General features: G+C 34.0%; 2 protein-coding genes across 4 annotated transcripts in view; one reads left to right on the top strand and one right to left on the bottom strand.

The window, feature by feature from the left end:
* Window positions 1–7,489, top strand: part of LOC100366336 (attractin-like protein 1) — a 58,738-nt gene extending 51,249 nt beyond the window's left edge. The window contains exons 19-24 of the mRNA XM_085504473.1: window positions 240–295; window positions 824–988; window positions 1,404–1,555; window positions 2,336–2,479; window positions 3,358–3,465; window positions 4,936–7,489. Of these exons, the coding sequence (XP_085360599.1) occupies window positions 240–295; window positions 824–988; window positions 1,404–1,555; window positions 2,336–2,479; window positions 3,358–3,465; window positions 4,936–5,181 (871 nt within the window). The 3' untranslated portion in view covers window positions 5,182–7,489. The remainder of the gene's footprint in view (window positions 1–239; window positions 296–823; window positions 989–1,403; window positions 1,556–2,335; window positions 2,480–3,357; window positions 3,466–4,935) is intronic.
* Window positions 7,490–9,296: 1,807 nt separating this feature from the next.
* Window positions 9,297–17,596, bottom strand: LOC100366491 (phospholipid phosphatase 4-like). 3 transcript variants are annotated; one of them, XM_085504474.1, is made up of 8 exons: window positions 17,289–17,596; window positions 17,066–17,130; window positions 16,497–16,605; window positions 14,085–14,172; window positions 13,769–13,832; window positions 12,711–12,835; window positions 11,192–11,362; window positions 9,297–9,694 (listed from the first exon to the last, which is right to left on the bottom strand). In XM_085504474.1, exons 3-8 carry the CDS (start codon window positions 16,590–16,592, stop codon window positions 9,531–9,533), a joined length of 708 nt encoding a protein of 235 aa, XP_085360600.1. In that variant the 5' UTR covers window positions 16,593–16,605; window positions 17,066–17,130; window positions 17,289–17,596; the 3' UTR covers window positions 9,297–9,530. The 3 variants fall into 3 exon arrangements, with proteins under 3 accessions (XP_085360600.1, XP_002742339.1, XP_085360601.1); XM_002742293.4 differs by lacking the exon at window positions 17,066–17,130 and having other exon boundaries at window positions 17,289–17,593; XM_085504475.1 differs by lacking the exons at window positions 11,192–11,362; window positions 17,066–17,130 and having other exon boundaries at window positions 17,289–17,595.
* Between the last annotated feature and the right edge of the window lie 400 nt (window positions 17,597–17,996).

Raw genomic sequence — 17,996 nt, forward strand, 5'->3', positions numbered from 1 at the left:
ATTTTTACAAGGTTCGCCATTTTTGATGTCACGTGATAATTATGTAAACAATGACTGTCCAGTTTGTGCGAACTTGTACCTCTATACTTAGTCTTTTGATATATATAACCTAAATTACTGTTCTGAACGAGACAACAGACAGAGAATGTTTTATTTAAAAACGTTACAAAACCCTTCTCGCTACCTTAATCATATAATTTATTCAAATAACTAATTAATATTTTTATTTTGTTATATAGGTGTGATTCAGATAACAAGTATTATGGAGACCCAACAAATAACGGCACATGTTATTGTAAGTAATTTCAGCTGACTTCCATCCATTGTACAATCTTCATATCTGTTCTTGTATATTCTTACAATTCCCAATGTCTGGGGAAAAAAAGAGGATATGGCCCTGTAAAGCCATTTCAATACAACAACTGCAGAGAGCTTTCAGTTAAGTTTCACCATGTCTCTAAATTTGTCTGAAAAAGCTTTTTTTGGTATTTTGTATGGAATTTATTTTCACCAATTTTTGATGACTTGAATGTGAAATATAGGAATACAAGTATATTCGCTGAATTTTATTTTCACTAAAGCACCCCTTAAGCGAAAATAGTGAAAATAAATTCCAAGCGGAAATAAAATAATCTACAGTACATTACAGTCCAACGTGAGATTCTAATTTGTGTTCAAGAGCCCTATTTTACCTGTTGTTTACTTATCGAGTTATGGCTGGATATGAAGTACCTTACTACTATTATACATTATTTGGTCTGAGTTGGTAATTTATAATATTTGGTACTGATTTGTCAAATATTGTGTATTTTTTTGATTTCAGATGAGTTACTCTTGAATTATCAGTTCACATTCAACCTCTCCAAACCTGATGACAAACATATCACTGCAATTAATTTTAAATGCACAGCTGATACCGGTAACCGAGATATCGAGTTTAATCTGAATGCGGCCAAACCATGTATTCTCATGCTCACATACAAATCAAGTAAGTATTCTTCTAATCAAACAAACTAAACACTAACAGTACTTTTAATATTATAACACAAATTTATAATAAATGGTATACCAAAATCAGCAATATTGCTGGCTAATGATACAGATACACATTGTAAGGCATGATTCTATTTAGTACATTACTGTGTTTGCCTATATGTAAGCTTTCAGATGATGTATAGGTTGTTATAGTAGCATGCTTAGAAACTTTTACTCGTTTTCTTCATGTTTGCTACCTTAAATAGTTTACAGTACTCTTCTTTATATGTTGACTGTATCTCTATAATTATATTGTCAGTACAATTACAATCACTTATAAGCTTCTTTCCTTTAATTTGAGCTTTGGCTCTCCCCTTTAATGCTAGTTTCCTCCCCTTTAATGTTACAATGTTCTTCATGTCTTCTAGGATCCAACCCAGAAGAGACTGTACTAGTGGAAGAACAAGTTGTGAAGTCATACAAGATAGTGTTCTCCAAAAAAGATTTTGACTTCAATGATTCTGAAAACACCACCTTCTTTGTGTATCTCAGTAATTTTACAACACCATACTGGTTCCAAGTAAGTGTAGTCGGTATTATTAAGTTATTACATGAATACTGCAAAGTATGCACAGAGGCAGTACAGTGATCGTATCGGCCGACACATTGTGAAGTTGGTTTGTATTACAGTACTGCCTGAGTGCATACTTTGCAGTATTCTCATGATAACCTTATTACTATTATATATCTTTTCCTTGCTTTTAGTAATAATTTAATGAAAGATAGCTTCTAAAATGGCAATGAAGAATTTTTCCCTCGCTGTGTGAACTGTTGTGGTCAGTGATAGGATTCTATTACCATCATACACTGTTAGTGCTTCTGTGTAAATAAACAAATATTTTCAAATGTGCCGTAAACATGGCTCCCAATTTCCAAATAAGAAAGGCATTCAAATGTGTCCGTAACACTTTCGAACTCGTCTTTATGATGTTTTCAGTGTCAGATGTTTATGTTTAATAGAGCCTTGTACATCTTGCACTGATCCTGATTTTATTCACATATTTCACAACATCTATCTTGGATTGTGTATTCAACAATTTTAATAGTTACATAACCTCTAAATGGTGTGCAAGACCAAAGTACTACACAAAATAGAGAAACAATAAAAAAATTACTTAGGTGATTTTGTTTGTATAAATATTTAGAAAATATGAAATGTCCAAAAACATCACCAGAATCAATTCCTTCATAATAATTGTTATGATTAGAATCTGGGTGTAATCAGCTGTGAATCATTATGATGGAAATTTCCTACAGTTATAAATAATTACTAATCTTCATCCTGAATTTTTTTTTTTAGATTTCGTTTTCGTGGAGACCTGTAATGATGCTAGACTTGCTTCAGTTTTTTGTGACATTCTTTAGTTGTTTCCTGTCCTTACTACTCATTGCTGCTATCATATGGAAAATAAAACAGAAATATGATGCCTATAGGCGTAGACGGGTAAGAGTCATCAAACTTTGATAACTTAAATCAGAATTGGTGTTTCTAGAAATAGTAATGGTTGTACTTAGACCTAGAGCAATAGATTGCAGGTTTGATATTGATGGAGGGGGGGGGGGCACACATCAGTGGAAAAAAATATGTTCTACTTGCATGCTCAGGTTGTTGCTTTCACCAATATAGTTGCAAGTATGGCCTCTAGTCTGAGAAGATGTACAAATGTTATCCATTTGCTGCTTCAGTTATGTCAAAAACGCAGCAATTTTCATATTTGTTGGTAACTGTGTGCTAAGTTTATAAGTACTATCATCATCATCATCTTCATCTCAGCCTTTCACGCCACTGCTGGCAGGTGGCCTCCACAACAGCCTCCCTCATTATGTTGTGGGGTTGAACCGTAAATCACCACACTGGTTCAATGCGGGTTGGTGAGTTGCCTATTGCTAAATCGCTTGGACAAGTACTATGCTTGTTTAAATGTTTATAAATGATAAAAAAGCATTTCACTTGAAGACAGTAAAATCATACTTGGTGCACTGCGAGCAATTGCATTAAATACATACTGTCAAAAACTTTAATTTCACAAGAGATAAAAAATGTCATGACTTTCAAGAGTCAGTGAAAATTTTCAAATTAGTAGCAATTAAAATTTCTCTGGAGTCCTAGAATCTTTGTGACTTTCATCAAAGTTTGTCTTCACAAATGCTGTACAATACTGAAATCATGAAAATTGCTCATAGTGAAAATTTAACGGTTTACGGTATTTACATGATACTTCTTGATAAAACATAGGTATGGCTGAACTATTGCTTATCAGGTAGGACATTGTCTATGTTAGAAAGAATGCATGTCAAATACTTATTATGATTTCCTTTCAGGCACATGTGGTTGAAATGGCACGATTTGCAAGCAGACCTTTTGCTTATACTATTGTTGAGTTGGAGAAAGAAGAATCGCCTGCCGATAATTCGTCAACTAAACCCAGGGTAAGTACATATTTACCCACAATACACCTGCTGACAATTTGTCAACTAAACCCAGGGTAAGTACATATATACCCACAATGCATCTGCTGACAATTTGTCAACTAAACCCAGGGTAAGTACATATTTACCCACAATGCATCTGCTGACAATTTGTCAACTAAACCCAGGGTAAGTACATATTTACCTACAATGCACCTGCTGACAACTGGTCAACTTACCCCAGGGTAAGTACATATTTACCCACAATACACCTGCTGACAACTGAACCCAGGGTAAGTACATATTTGCCCACAATACACCTGCTGTCAACTGAACCCAGGGTAAGTACATATTTACCCACAATACACCTGCTGACAATTCGTCAACTAAACCCAGGGTAAGTACTCATATACCCACAATACACCTGCTGACAACTGGTCAACTGAACCCAGGGCGAGTACATATATACCCACAATACACCTGCTGATAACTCATCAACTGAACCCAGGGTAAGTACATATATACCCACAATACACCTGCTGACAACTCAACTGAACCCAGAGCGAGTAGATATTTACCCACAATACACCTGCTGATAACTCATCAACTGAACCCAGGGTATGTACATATATACCCACAATACACCTGCTGACAACTTGTCAATCGAACCCAGGGTAAGTAGATTTTTATCCACAATACACCTGCTGACAACTCGTCAACTAAACCATGGGCGAGTACATATATACCCACAATACACCTGCTGACAACTCATCAACTAAACCCAGGGTGATTACATATATACCCACAATGCATCTGCTGACAATTCATCAACTAAACCATGGGCGAGTACATATTTACCCACAATACACCTGCTGATAACTCATCAACTGAACCCAGGGTATGTACATATATACCCACAATACACCTGCTGACAACTCGTCAACTAAACCAAGGGTGAGTACATATATACCCACAATACACCTGCTGACAACTCGTCAACTAAACCAAGGGTGAGTACATATATACCCACAATACACCTGCTGACAACTCATCAACTAAACCCAGGGTGATTACATATACAGTCTAACCTGTCTATAGTGGCCACCCAGGGGACTTCGAGATTTTGGCCTTTCTAGACAGGTGGCCTTTCTATACAGGTTCACTATTAAATTTATTCATGAATATTAATTAGGCATTGAATCAATGTATTAAAACAGATCTCACAACCCTGTTTGATACACAGTATCCAAACACTTTATACAAACAAAAAATAATGAGTATCGAAAATTAAATGTTTGAAGATTTGTACAGTAAAGTTCATGTATACCCACAATACACCTGCATCAAACTTGCCTATTAAACCTTTGGTAAGTTCATGTATACCCACAATGCACTCGAAGTAGGTGCCTATATCCCCAACACTCCCTTTCAACCAATGTAAATGTTTAATGACTCTTTCACTGAGTGTACAATGTTTTATCTGTCCTGTAGACCTCGGCCACTGCCATATCGATAGAACCGTGTCATGGTGGCAGAGCAGCCGTCTTATCTTTACTCATGAGGCTGCCAGCTTCAGAAGGAGGTTATGCACCAGCTGGTTATAATGGTCTTATAGTAGGCAGTGCAATAGTGCAAGTAAACCCAAAGAAAGGCTCAGAAGGAAAAGATAAAAATACAAGTAGACAACGGAAAGGTCATCCACACAGACCTGTACCCAATGGTACAAATTGTGTGTAGCATACTTAACAAGTCCTTGCATCACTGAAATGATATAAATATTACTATCATAACTCTGCTTTGATTCTCAGGTTCTCACACCCTTGGGTTCACATGCCACTTGGTTTCAACCTGGATGTCTTTCAATAACTGTTCTTTAGAATTAACACTACCAGTATTAGTTAACACTTACCAATACGCAAATAAAGCACCTTGCATATGGTAGATATTCCCAGTCTGAAACTTGATAGAAATTATTCAGGGATAGATTAGAAGAAGTTATTGGAATATATGTTTGTAAATATCACACAATTTTTGTAGCTGTGGAAACTTCACTGTTCACAATGACTTGTCATGAGCACCCCTTGCCTCAATTGTGACATTTCCAGCAAGAATAATTTGCAGCAGCCATTTGAAGCCATCCATTCTCGCCCCCGCCTAGATTCTCTGATAAACATTTGCGAATTCAACTCTAAACACAGCGTAGTGAATTTTCAGTGATGTCAGGACGCAATTTTTTTTGCTTGTAATATATACAGAGTTTTTATATAAAAACATAAAGTGAATTGTACTTAAATATTTATGGTGAATCTGATTTTTAAAATTAAACAGAAACAAGTGCAGAAAAGACAAATTTATATATAGCACACATTTTTGCAGTTATCATGTTTTTATTAAAATCTATCGTGAGCAAATTAATGAAAAGCATACAAATAATGGTGGAATGTTGTATGTATATTATTCCTATATAAACCAGGGTCTGCTGTGTCATACCATGTACTCAATTGAGTTTTTTTTATACTTTAAAAAAAAAATCACATGTTATGCAATCTAAGATTTGAATCCATATCAGATGTTAGTTTCAGTATTCCATTCTTTGAAGAAATCTTAGCAGGTATGCTGAATGCGGTGTAGATCACATCCTTGTCATTTTAAGAACGCTATAAACAAGATTACAACTGTATGCGGTGTAGATAACATCCTCGTCATTTTTAGAATGCTATAAACAGGATTACAACTGTCTCTAGTATATTTTTTTCTGAACCATATTATTTTTATGTATATGCAGATTTTCATTTTTAAATGAAGGCAAAGTTTGTACAATGGTTATTGTGAGGTTAGTGTAAAGTGCATCTAAAGATTGTATACCAGAAGTATCAGCTGACATGAAGTAGTAGTTGATATGACTGTACACTGTCCCTATGAACACTATTCTCTCAAGAACCATATTATTATACCTTTTTTTTTTCAAAATTACAAGGATAGTCAGTGAAACTACTTTGTGAAAACATTAAATCTGCCCAGGGAAAATTTCAGTCATAACCACATGTTATAAATTGAATGTTCAAATGAAGATGCCTTGTAAAATATGTGACACTGGGATTTTGTTAATTCCAAACCCTGCTACTGTTAATCCCAGTATTATGGCACATGTCTGTATAACAAAAGGATATAGTCACAAAAATATCCAAGCATCAAAACTGTTTACAGTGTGTACATGAATACATACCTTACTTTTGCAGATATTCATGTCAATACTGGATATCTAATTATCTGGTCTGTGGTACTAAATGTTGAGAGTATTTCACAAATATTAGGCTGTTGAAAATGTTTGTCTAATCCACAGTTCCTGAATTGAGAGACTGTGCTTAAACTAGAGTATTGATAACTCTGCAAACAGCCACAAATTGTAATTGAATTATGTCTGGGGAAATTGAATCATAATACAGACATTCATATTGCACAGCACCATGAATTACTCAACTGGTAATAGATTCCTAATGCAATCAGTTGTTTGCATTTGTTTTGCAATACGAGTTTTGATAAATACACAGGTCCAAAAAAAAATAAAAAAATATTTGATGCATGTGTTAAAACACACTCATCATATCAAAACTTTTACCCAATACTACAAATCGTATACTACTGTATTTTGGGCTCTTAATTGAAACTCTGCATGCACATAGTGGGATTCTGGAAAATCTTCACACCTTGAGGAAATAATGTACACTATACACTCACAATGAATACATGCTCATTAAAGATTCTGCCTTTGTGTTTTTTTTATATCCATCCATCCAGGTTATATGCCAAACTGGTTGGGTCAAATTACATAACAGAAGAAGAATGCAAACAAAAATTTGATGTAAATATTTAATAATGAAAATATTTGTTGTACAGATTTCTAAAATAGACATCAGTCGTAGAATAGTTGTAACAGTGCCCGAACTTGTAAATGCATTTTTATTTAAAAACATTTTAAAGAAAGTAATTATTTTGTAAAAAAGAAAATTTGCCAATATTGAAAAAAATAAAATACTTGAATGAATTGTTTTGTGTACTATATCAGCGTCTTGATCAGTATGATATATGTATGTGGGCTGTGGAGTCTTTTTTTTAATTAAACAGTGTGCCTTGCCTCTTTAGGTACATCTGAACAAATGACGATGAAAGTCAATAGGCAGCTCTCAACACACATAACGATTGGTTGCTGATCCTAAGAGATCTGAAGACATGTTGCAGTCATTTAGTCAAATTTAGTAGATCATGCATGCCTGCTAGACTGAAACCTTCAATGATGACTTCTAAGTCGAGATGCAGGACAATCAGTATAATTTGACTACTCTTGGCAAAACATGCACAGTACTGGAAATCAGTTACTATATCCTCTATGGGATCTTGGCACAACATGCACAGTACTATAGAATTTTAATAGTGACTGCATCCTCTGCACAGTACTGGAAATCAGTTACTATATCCTCTATGGGATCTTGGCACAACATGCACAGTACTATAGAATTTTAATAGTGACTGCATCCTCTGCACAGTACTGGAAATCAGTTACTATATCCTCTATGGGATCTTGGCACAACATGCACAGTACTATAGAATTTTAATAGTGACTGCATCCTCTGCACAGTACTGGAAATCAGTTACTATATCCTCTATGGGATCTTGGCACAACATGCACAGTACTATAGAATTTTAATAGTGACTGCATCCTCTGCACAGTACTGGAAATCAGTTACTATATCCTCTATGGGATCTTGGCACAACATGCACAGTACTATAGAATTTTAATAGTGACTGCATCCTCTGCACAGTACTGGAAATCAGTTACTGTATCCTCTATGGGATCTTGGCACAACATGCACAGTACTATAGAAATTGTGAGTAATCAACCCTTAGTTTCTGCATTGTATCTCAAATGACATTAGCCTTGTTTATGGTCACTTTGCCCATGCAAATTGATTCTAAAACAATATTTTTGTAAGATTTGGCCATATTTATGTGTTTATATTTAAACAAACAATGTTCAAAATCAAAGCTATTGTCGCTTTAAGATTAGCATATTTAACAAGAATCCTGTTAGGTGAGCATAAAACCGCAATTTTTAAGATGTATAAAGTAGATAAGTACTTATCTATATTCAATATCAAAGCAATGCAACTTGTGGTTTTCAAGAAGTTGAAAATATCACTTTTTAGCAAAAATATTTATTCAAAATTGGAGATTTGAAGATAATGTCATAAAATTACTAGTAACTAATTTACAGAAATCCACTTGAGATGCCTAAATACTAAATTTTTTAAGATGAAAAAACTTTTTACCAAAAATATTCATCAAAATTAGAGATTTGTAGATATAGTCACGTATGAACAAATTTGAAAGGTAAACCTGAGGTTATGTATAATATCAAAACAATTGGACCTGCAGTTTTTAACAAATATTTTCATCAAAATTAGGGAAATATAAATGATATAAAGTAATGCAGGGCTAGCAGTTTTTAAGAATAAGTGGGAAATGTAAAACAGACAATCAGTTATATAATCTGCACTTGTCTTCGTCTACAGCATCAATAAAAATGGCAGTCAGTTAGCCAACAAAACGACATGCACCAGTGATGTCAATACCAAGTTTTAATGAAATCAGCTTAGGCACATTTTTTTTTAACTTAGCCGCTGACTTCTTCAAGGCTGCATGTCAACCGGTGCTCTTGTGACTTTTTATATTTTTGTCCGTTGCTAGGTAGGTTACGTATGCGCAAATAGATTAATACATCACGTCTGACGGTAATTTGGGAATCGAGAATTGTCATGCTCTAGAAACAAATATTGCACTTCAAATGCTAAAACTATTGGTCATCATTATACCAGTTTATTCAAAATTTACATTGTTTGAAATCAAAGTGTTTAGCTATACCTGTGGTCGTACTCCTGTCAGTGTCATACCTTCTCTTTGGTCTGTTTACCTGAGCCATCCCTCCTGGGAAGATCAGTAACTGTACATTAGAAATTTCCCATGAGGCAAAGCTGCCACGAATCATTGTGGAAATGTTAAAATTAAGATAAACTGTCATATGATTATAATTAAACATATTTCACAGTCTGTAATTCTTTATTTGTTGTCTCTGTGTTTGTTTCGATGATATCAATGTGCGGTGAATCACACTGAGGGGAATCCAATGGTGGATAGTACTGGCGATATGAGAGGTACGCTATGATCAATCCTAAAATAGAACCCACGAGAACATCTGAAATTAACCAAAGAATTAATTCATCAGTACATATCAAATTCTTGTAATAGAGGGTCATACTTCATTGTACAATTACCCCTCGAGGTATCTTTAACACACACTATAAAACCAAAATAATCAGTGTAAAAGTACTGGATAGTACTGGCTTCTTTGTGACATATTTGATGTTACCACAAGATTCAGTTGTAAAATGTACTATTCAGCAGTTTGCAAATGCAACAAACATCACGACAATTAGCGTTTTTGTTCTAAAATAACCGCTGATTAATCATTTTTACTCCCCATTAGGACGTAGAATTTCTGCCATTCAGGAATGTAATCTTGGTCATGCATGGACGAATTTTCTTGATGCACATCAACCCCCCCTCGATTTAATTCAAAATGGCTGACTGATGGTCATTTTGCCTTTAACAAATGCTGTTTTTATTGCTATATCGCTAACCATGTGGCTAGACTGATAATGTTCAGACTTTACACATACATCATGTAACACATTTGTACATGCATCTGTTTCAGAATCAGATTCAAGATGGCTGCTCATCATTTTCATGCTAGAAATGCATTACGAATGTCATGGGCATAATAAAAGAATGAATCACACAAATAAACTTGCTCCACTCTCTATCATGTCTGTCACATAAGTGTAAATAATTATTTGGCATTACCGGTAATGTTGACAGTCACTGACGATGACTTGCCTTTCATGACTTTATGCATCATACACATGTTGTTCCTAAATATTTTGGACTAAACGCGCGATACTAAACAAAAACATGTCATCATGGACACGCCAAGCCTCACACAGCAGGTAAATTCTGACCCCTGAAAATGTATTAGAATGCCAGTTTCCACAAATACAACCTAAAATCCAAGTTGAAATCATTATATATCAGTAAAATTACTAATATTTTAATGATTCAGTATCCCAAAAAAATAGATTTTTGGTTTATATGCACTTCTATTGGAGATGTGCTTCTTATAGAGCAAATACTATATTATGTATTATGACAAATTAGTATATTTGCAACACCTCCTGCCAAATAGGCAAACTTTTACATTGTAAATACCAAATAGCTTCCCTTTCTGTTTATAACAAACTAGAATAATTACTATCAACACAACAAACTCATTCCCTTCAATTTTATGAATATTTATAAATTTCATAATTCAAACTGAAATGAAATGTTTCTATTGGCCGATGGAATAACATTAAAATGTTTTCAAATGATGACACAGCACACTGTGATTTTTGATTGGCTGGTTGGGTTCAATTGCCATTAAAAATGAAGGGAATGGATTTGTTGTGTTGAGAGTATGACTGTCATTGAATATCGAACTACCATAGTTACTCAAACAGTGTAAAGGTTTGATCATTCAACAATTTAATCCAAAACAAAATACTATGCAAGTTACCTAATTATTTTGCATGAATTTGAACCTCATAGACCTTGTACCAAATTTGCATAATTCTTCCTTAGATGTGCAACGGCTTACCTTGCCAATGGTGTTTGTAGTCTTGTGTTCTTGATATTGCAATAAAAGTAGCAACAAGGAGTGGTATAATGGGTACACAGAGCCGCCATGCCACACCACGTCCCCTCGGGTGAAAACAATGTAACTTTCCTGCTAAATACATGGCAGTGAAACCAAGGCCCGTGAAAGAAACTGAAATAGTGAAAACAAGATCTGTCAATTATATAGAATCCAATACTTTTTGACCTCCATATTGTAAGCAAAATTACAAGAGTCCCTTAGCGAGTGAAATTACTGAAGTCTAAGTGAATTTAAACTTGGTGATTATGTTAACTTTTTACAACATGAATATAACTTTGAAAAACATGTACTGTATTTGCTCTATTAAAAGAACATCTTCATCTGAAAAGCGTATAAACCAATAATTGCATTTGTTGTATATTCAATCAATAAAATATTATTTATTTTGAGCATGGAAAAACCTCTGTAATTTACATAAGTACATGTAAATATGGTAAATGTTTATAGAAATTAACCAAAACTAGTGACGTCATATGAGGAGGGGAATGCATTGACAGAGACATGTATGGTCTGTTGATTTCATCATGGAATACAATTACAGTATCTAATTTGGCTAAAAATATTATTTTTTTCAGCTTTTCAAATAACTAGACCATCCTGTCAAATATCACGTTTATTCTATTAAGCTATAAGCTGAAATTAGGAGTCAATTCACTCACTGCATGACATCCAGTCTTGTATTGTTAAATTCTAAAATATGACAAAATTGAGAAAATCATAGGCACTGTTATATTAATGACAAATCAAATTATTTTTTCCAATGTTTCTCCCCAAAATTCTATTGTGTTTTGCCGGCAGTTTTGAAGTCGAAACACTAATGTTTCCTAGCATTGTGTATTTAGGAGGAGACAACTTAACACCTATTGGCTGTCAATTACTGAGATACAGAGGGTGACGGCAGCCTGCCTCAAGATGTTAACAAAGGTATGGAGGTGCAACTTTACATAGTTACTTTACGTACTGTTCCCCTTTGATAAAGCTCTAAAAAACTTGCTGCAATGAGTTGAATCCATGTGGACATGGATGCCGGGATGTTGTCCAATAAAACGTACTATAAATAAACCAATGTGTGTGCTTTCTATCCATTCTCAATGCATAACCCCCCCCCCCCCCACAAGACCCCTCGATAAGTCAGGATCCTTGATAAGTCATAGTTTTCGCTTGGATCCCGGCACCCACCACTTAGCAAGAGACCACTGTATTATCAAAATGAAAAATCACATCATATTTCATTTTTTATTGTTTTGTATGTTTTGTAATATACATTTTTAATTTAAGTGTAAATTTTAGAAATAGTAATTGGCCCTGGGCAGAATGAAAGCAGCTAATGTACACACAGTTTTGGAAAACAATGAACAAATCTGGACAATTAAGTTACGTTTTTAGATTTGTTAATGATAGGAAAAACAAAAGTAAACTACAGATCAACTATAGAGGACAACATTTTCCTCTAACTTACATGATGAATGCCCACTGGGAAAACTTTTTCTTCCTTGAATCACGACTTCTTCATCACCATTACACTCTAGATTATCAGTCATGTGACCATCAGGAAAACATCGAAAGAAGAAATCAGGTCGTGGCCTAGAAATAAAATGTATTACCGATAGTATAAAGGTTCATAAACAGGTTTTGACAAAATATTTGAGAGTGCATAATTTTGTTTAATGCAACATGTACTGAAAGCTTCCATGGATAGCCAATATGAATGGTATATAATGGTGTCAGCAGCTGATGTGTTATCAATTTTCATATTGAAGCGGGAGGGTCGTCACCTGCCCACGCGCGGGAATTGAGTCCCAAGCGACGATAACAATACACACTAAGGACACAAGGGCTCATTGGTACGTAGACACTTGTTTGTAAACAACAACACACTATGGCCATATGACGCATGCGCAGGGGACAACTCCCCCGTTTTAAAGTAGATGCTTGATCGTATCACTATATGACCAAAACTATGCCAGGATAGGGTATTCACTAGATGTACACCCTGTCAAAGAGCCAATTGTACCTGTGATCAAATAACAATCAAATTCCAAAAACTCGTATTAAACTTGAATCTTGTGAAAATTATCAGTGTAAGATCCAACTTTAAGAAGTGAACATGGTCTATTGTGAACAGCAGAAAGTACAGACACCACTTGAGATTTCATTTGAACTTTTATCGTTATCAAAGACTAAATTAATTCTAAGCCCTGGAAAAAACAACTTATATTTGCATCCAAAAATACATGATGAAATGATGGGATAGAAAAATTTGTAATGGACTGTCTTGCTGAAGTCAATAGCATTTGAGTTATTAAGTTGGACTCATCATAGCAGAAATCAGATACAATTCAAGCTGAAAGAACATGTCTCAACTACAGAGACCTTCAACATTTCCATGAAATTGTGTTATTTCAAATTTCTAGCAAAGAACCCCCTCCCATGAGTTCCATCTCCTTTCTACCTAGATTATATGCATGCTACATTTGTTGTGTTATAAAACCACAGATGTATGAGGAATCTACTTACCTGCCAACTGTCAGCTTTACACTATTTGTAATAACAGCATTTAAACAGAGAGCGAGAGAAAGAGCTGTGTACAGAATTACCAACATTCAAATCTTTAGTTATATAATATTTTCTCTATTAATAGCGCATGTGACAAAGTTGTGTCTAATGTCAAAATAAGTTGTAACATAAAAACCCAGCATAATGTATATGATTCTGTAATGATGAAATGAAATGCAATGATAAAATGACAATATTATTGATATCAATATATTAATGATGGTCTGAACCTAAAGAAACAGTTGAATTACACTCTCAAATCAAATACAATACTTACCTAGAAAGCTCTGAATGGCATCGTTTTTTTTTCTTTGTGAGATGAACAATATTGCAATAACGCCCAATGGTAGAAATATAGCAATACACTGAAAAGTAGACAGATAAAAATATTAGTATTTATAAAATAGCATTATTAATACCAGTGAATTTTTATGATCAAGACCCTGTTACCATGGATATGAATACAATATTGTTTTCGAAAACGAATAAAGGAGAAGCTATTTAAACAAGACATGAATGTCACAGTCCTCGTTATTTAATTATAAAATACTCATGTTAAAATAATACATGGAACATTTCCATAAACAATTGATTTCATATGTACTCTATGTGGGTACAACTCATCATAAAGTGATTTCTCTTAATCTGATAACTGAAAACTTTCATTGACCCGGGTCCAAAATCTTAGAGTACACATGTGAAACCAAACTATGTCTCATACATGCTCAAGAAACTGCATTCATAAATCTGAGTAAACCTTGATGTACCTTTAATAACAACTTGACTTCTTTGTTAATTCAGGTCTTTGTATATTACCAGGACCTGGGTTTGTTTCATTATCACCACTATAATTCCCATCAAAATGTAGCCCTAACACCCCTATACATTTTCTCCTGAGATTGGTAATGGTGCGACCCATCTGTCACTGATTCAGATCAAGGGGATGACCAGGTCATTACATCACTAAAAACCCTAGCATTACAATCTAAGCTAATTATTTATTTTGATCATGCTCAGTTGTTCTCTCAGTGCAGTAGGGAGAGGTAATTTTGGATGAAAATTATGAAAAAGACCCACTTAGGATTTTCAGATCTGGAAAAAAAATTATGTGCGTACTCAACAGAGACTTGTTCAACCTGCTAAGTTTCATTGATATCTGCTGCAGAATTTCTGAGAAAATGTTAGAGACATAAAGGGAAGTGGACAAAAGGAATCCAGAAAGAAGAATTAATAATCGTCTTTCAGGGACAAAAAAAAAAAGGAAATATGACAATTACATGGTAGCATTTAATACTAAAATATGCATAAAATAAGATGGTCCATAACAACAGATTTCAATATCGAAATAAGACAATTTTGTTAGGACATAGTTATCTGCTCTGTATGCTAAAGCGTGTTAGGGTGCAACATATCTAGTACATGTACTTCTACATTCCGCTGTCAGTTCACCCAATCGTGTCGCTTAACAATACAATAATATTTGATGGATTAAAATTAAATTTCATTCTTATTTTGTCATATGAAATTGTGGAAAGGAATTTCAAGAATGACATATTAAATTATGCAGATTCAGGGGCCAGTAACTGTGAAACTTTCATTCGCTGTGAACTTTTCTCCATGTTTTCTGCTTTATAGTGGCAGCAAATCTACTGGTATTGCTACAAAATAATAACAATAATGAACTTCCAGTCAATCCATGCATTTTATGAATATTCATCAAGTAGTTAGTTTGACAAATAAATAAATAAATAAACAAAAACTAAAGTAACGACAGACAGATTTATAACTGTTGTGATATTGAAATAATTTCTCAAGGGTTTTGTTCAAGCTATAAACTTCCTTGGAATCCACAACAAATCACTGATAATCACAGCAAAGTAATGCAGTTTGGGAGAAAAATTATATTTTCTGCACACGTTGTCCTCATCTCATTTCTGATTCTGATTGCATTATATGATTACATTAGTTCTACATTTAGTAAGGTCTCCTAATCCTGACAAACAATATTGAATGAGAACTACAATTCTGTCAATGAAATCATAAATTTATTTTCTTTCAGGATAAAATCTAGCAGCAATCTAGCAACATCACAGAGGTGGAGATTAAAAAAAGAAAAATCTGCCCAAAAAGTCACAAAATATAATTTATGAATGAGATTGACATTCTGGATATAAGTACCCTAAATGTTAGATAAAAAAAAAAATGTATACAACTTGTCAATGTGATCTCATGTTTATTAAAGTATGATATAGTATTGTCAAGAATTTGATATCTTGTAAAAAATAACATTGTAATTTAAATTTGTGAGTTTTCATTTGAATACAGATTTGCTGTTACTGCTTACTAAACCAACCCTCATACGATTATGGGATAAATTTATTTTTAGAGGGATCACTATATTTATGGTTTCTGGTATGCTTGGATGATATTCTACATGTGACATACAATGTAGCAAAATACCTATACGTGCAACACTTGAGGTTGGGTAAATTAAAAATGCTACCTCTATTTGTGCTCATATAAAATCAAAGCAAAAACAAATTATGAAAAAAGTGATGAAAAGTCACAAATCTCACAGAAAAAGGGGCAAAAATGGGCATAAGTAAATTTATGGACAGAGGGCTAGTTTAAAACATCTAACTACCAGAAATACATTCCATGTAAATCCAAGAGGATAATGCTTACTTACCAAAACTATTTCAAAAGGAGCTTGATCATTCTCTACGAAGGGATTTTTATAGAGCCACATCTCTTCTGGTTGAATAACTCTAAAAAATGGCTTCATATCATCAGTTACTCTGTGTTTGAAGAAATAGAAATAGAAATCGAAGAAATAGAAAAAACAAACAAATAATATCATATCAAACTGAAGATGAAAGAAAAAGATATAGCTAATATGAAGCCAAGAAGAGCAAATAATTTGTGATTTTCTTGAACTATAATTTTTCAACACACATAAATTCAATTGATGACATTTGGTGCACAATTTGGAAAGTTTACTGAACCATACATTATATGTCACACTAAATTGTGAGTGTCATTTTTAGCGGAGAGTGTACAAGTAACCTCTTCAGTCTAAATCATTCAGAATATGATAGTTATATTGTAATGAAATTTGACAACAAATAATGACAGCAATAACATACTAATGCATGAACATACGAATAAGCTAAGGGACGAAACGAACCAATGAAATCTGGGGGGGGGGGGTGCCAATTCTGAAATATTTCAAATGTAAGGGAATTTTATATTGCCCACCTCAAAATCTCAAAGTAGCCCGGTTCTGTAGATTACATATACGTCTGATCACCACGGTGTTTGGTCTATCATTGAAACATGGGAGCATAAGATTAAATCGAACTGGTCTGGTCGGCAGTGACCCGATCGAGTAGTCCAGCGCTTATCGCCAGGTTGACGTTGTTGTTGAGTATGACATGTATGGAATACTAGAAATTAACATCAACAATAACTCAATACTCACATAAATATTATTAAAAGTATTCCTCTGATGACGAGCTCGTTGAAGAAAGCGACGTTTTCATGGTTTACCATTATCCTCATTACGATGGGTAGCAGAACGTAAGATTGCGGGGAGCCTAGGGAGCATTAACACATAAGAACGCTCCCTAGGTCAATTGAAGGTTAGTCCAAGGCCGGTGCAGTTAACGAACAAATATTTATTAAAAAATAGCAAAACAATTCGCGAAACAATTGATGAAATAACATTACTGACAATTACAATAAAAAAAAAAGTTAGAAATAAATTCCGTGTGCTAAGAATATTTGAGGCATGAAGTACAAATGGTGGAGACCATATTTACTATATGAAAAGCACAGCTCTAAGTCATTGAAATATACTGACTAGTATATTATTTTGACCATAGACTTGTACTGTATTTAAAACATAACTGCAAACAGTGATCAGAGTGGTGCTCAATAGCCATGAAATAAATAAATAAATTGCCAAACGTACATAGAGAGAATGTAGAGTTTGATGTGCTTATCAAAATAAAATAAAAATAAAATAAGAGCCCTCTTCAAATCTCTACTTCAAAGACTGATATTTGGGTGGAAAAAATACAACATTTTTTATCAACAATTTGTAAATTGAAAAAGAAACAATCATTAAAACTGTAATATATTGATGGAATACATTGCATATGTTAATCACGAGTCGTCAAAATTTAAG

This window comes from Saccoglossus kowalevskii, chromosome 10 (assembly GCF_978046115.1).
Source record: "Saccoglossus kowalevskii chromosome 10, keSacKowa6.1, whole genome shotgun sequence".
NCBI lineage: Eukaryota > Metazoa > Hemichordata > Enteropneusta > Harrimaniidae > Saccoglossus > Saccoglossus kowalevskii.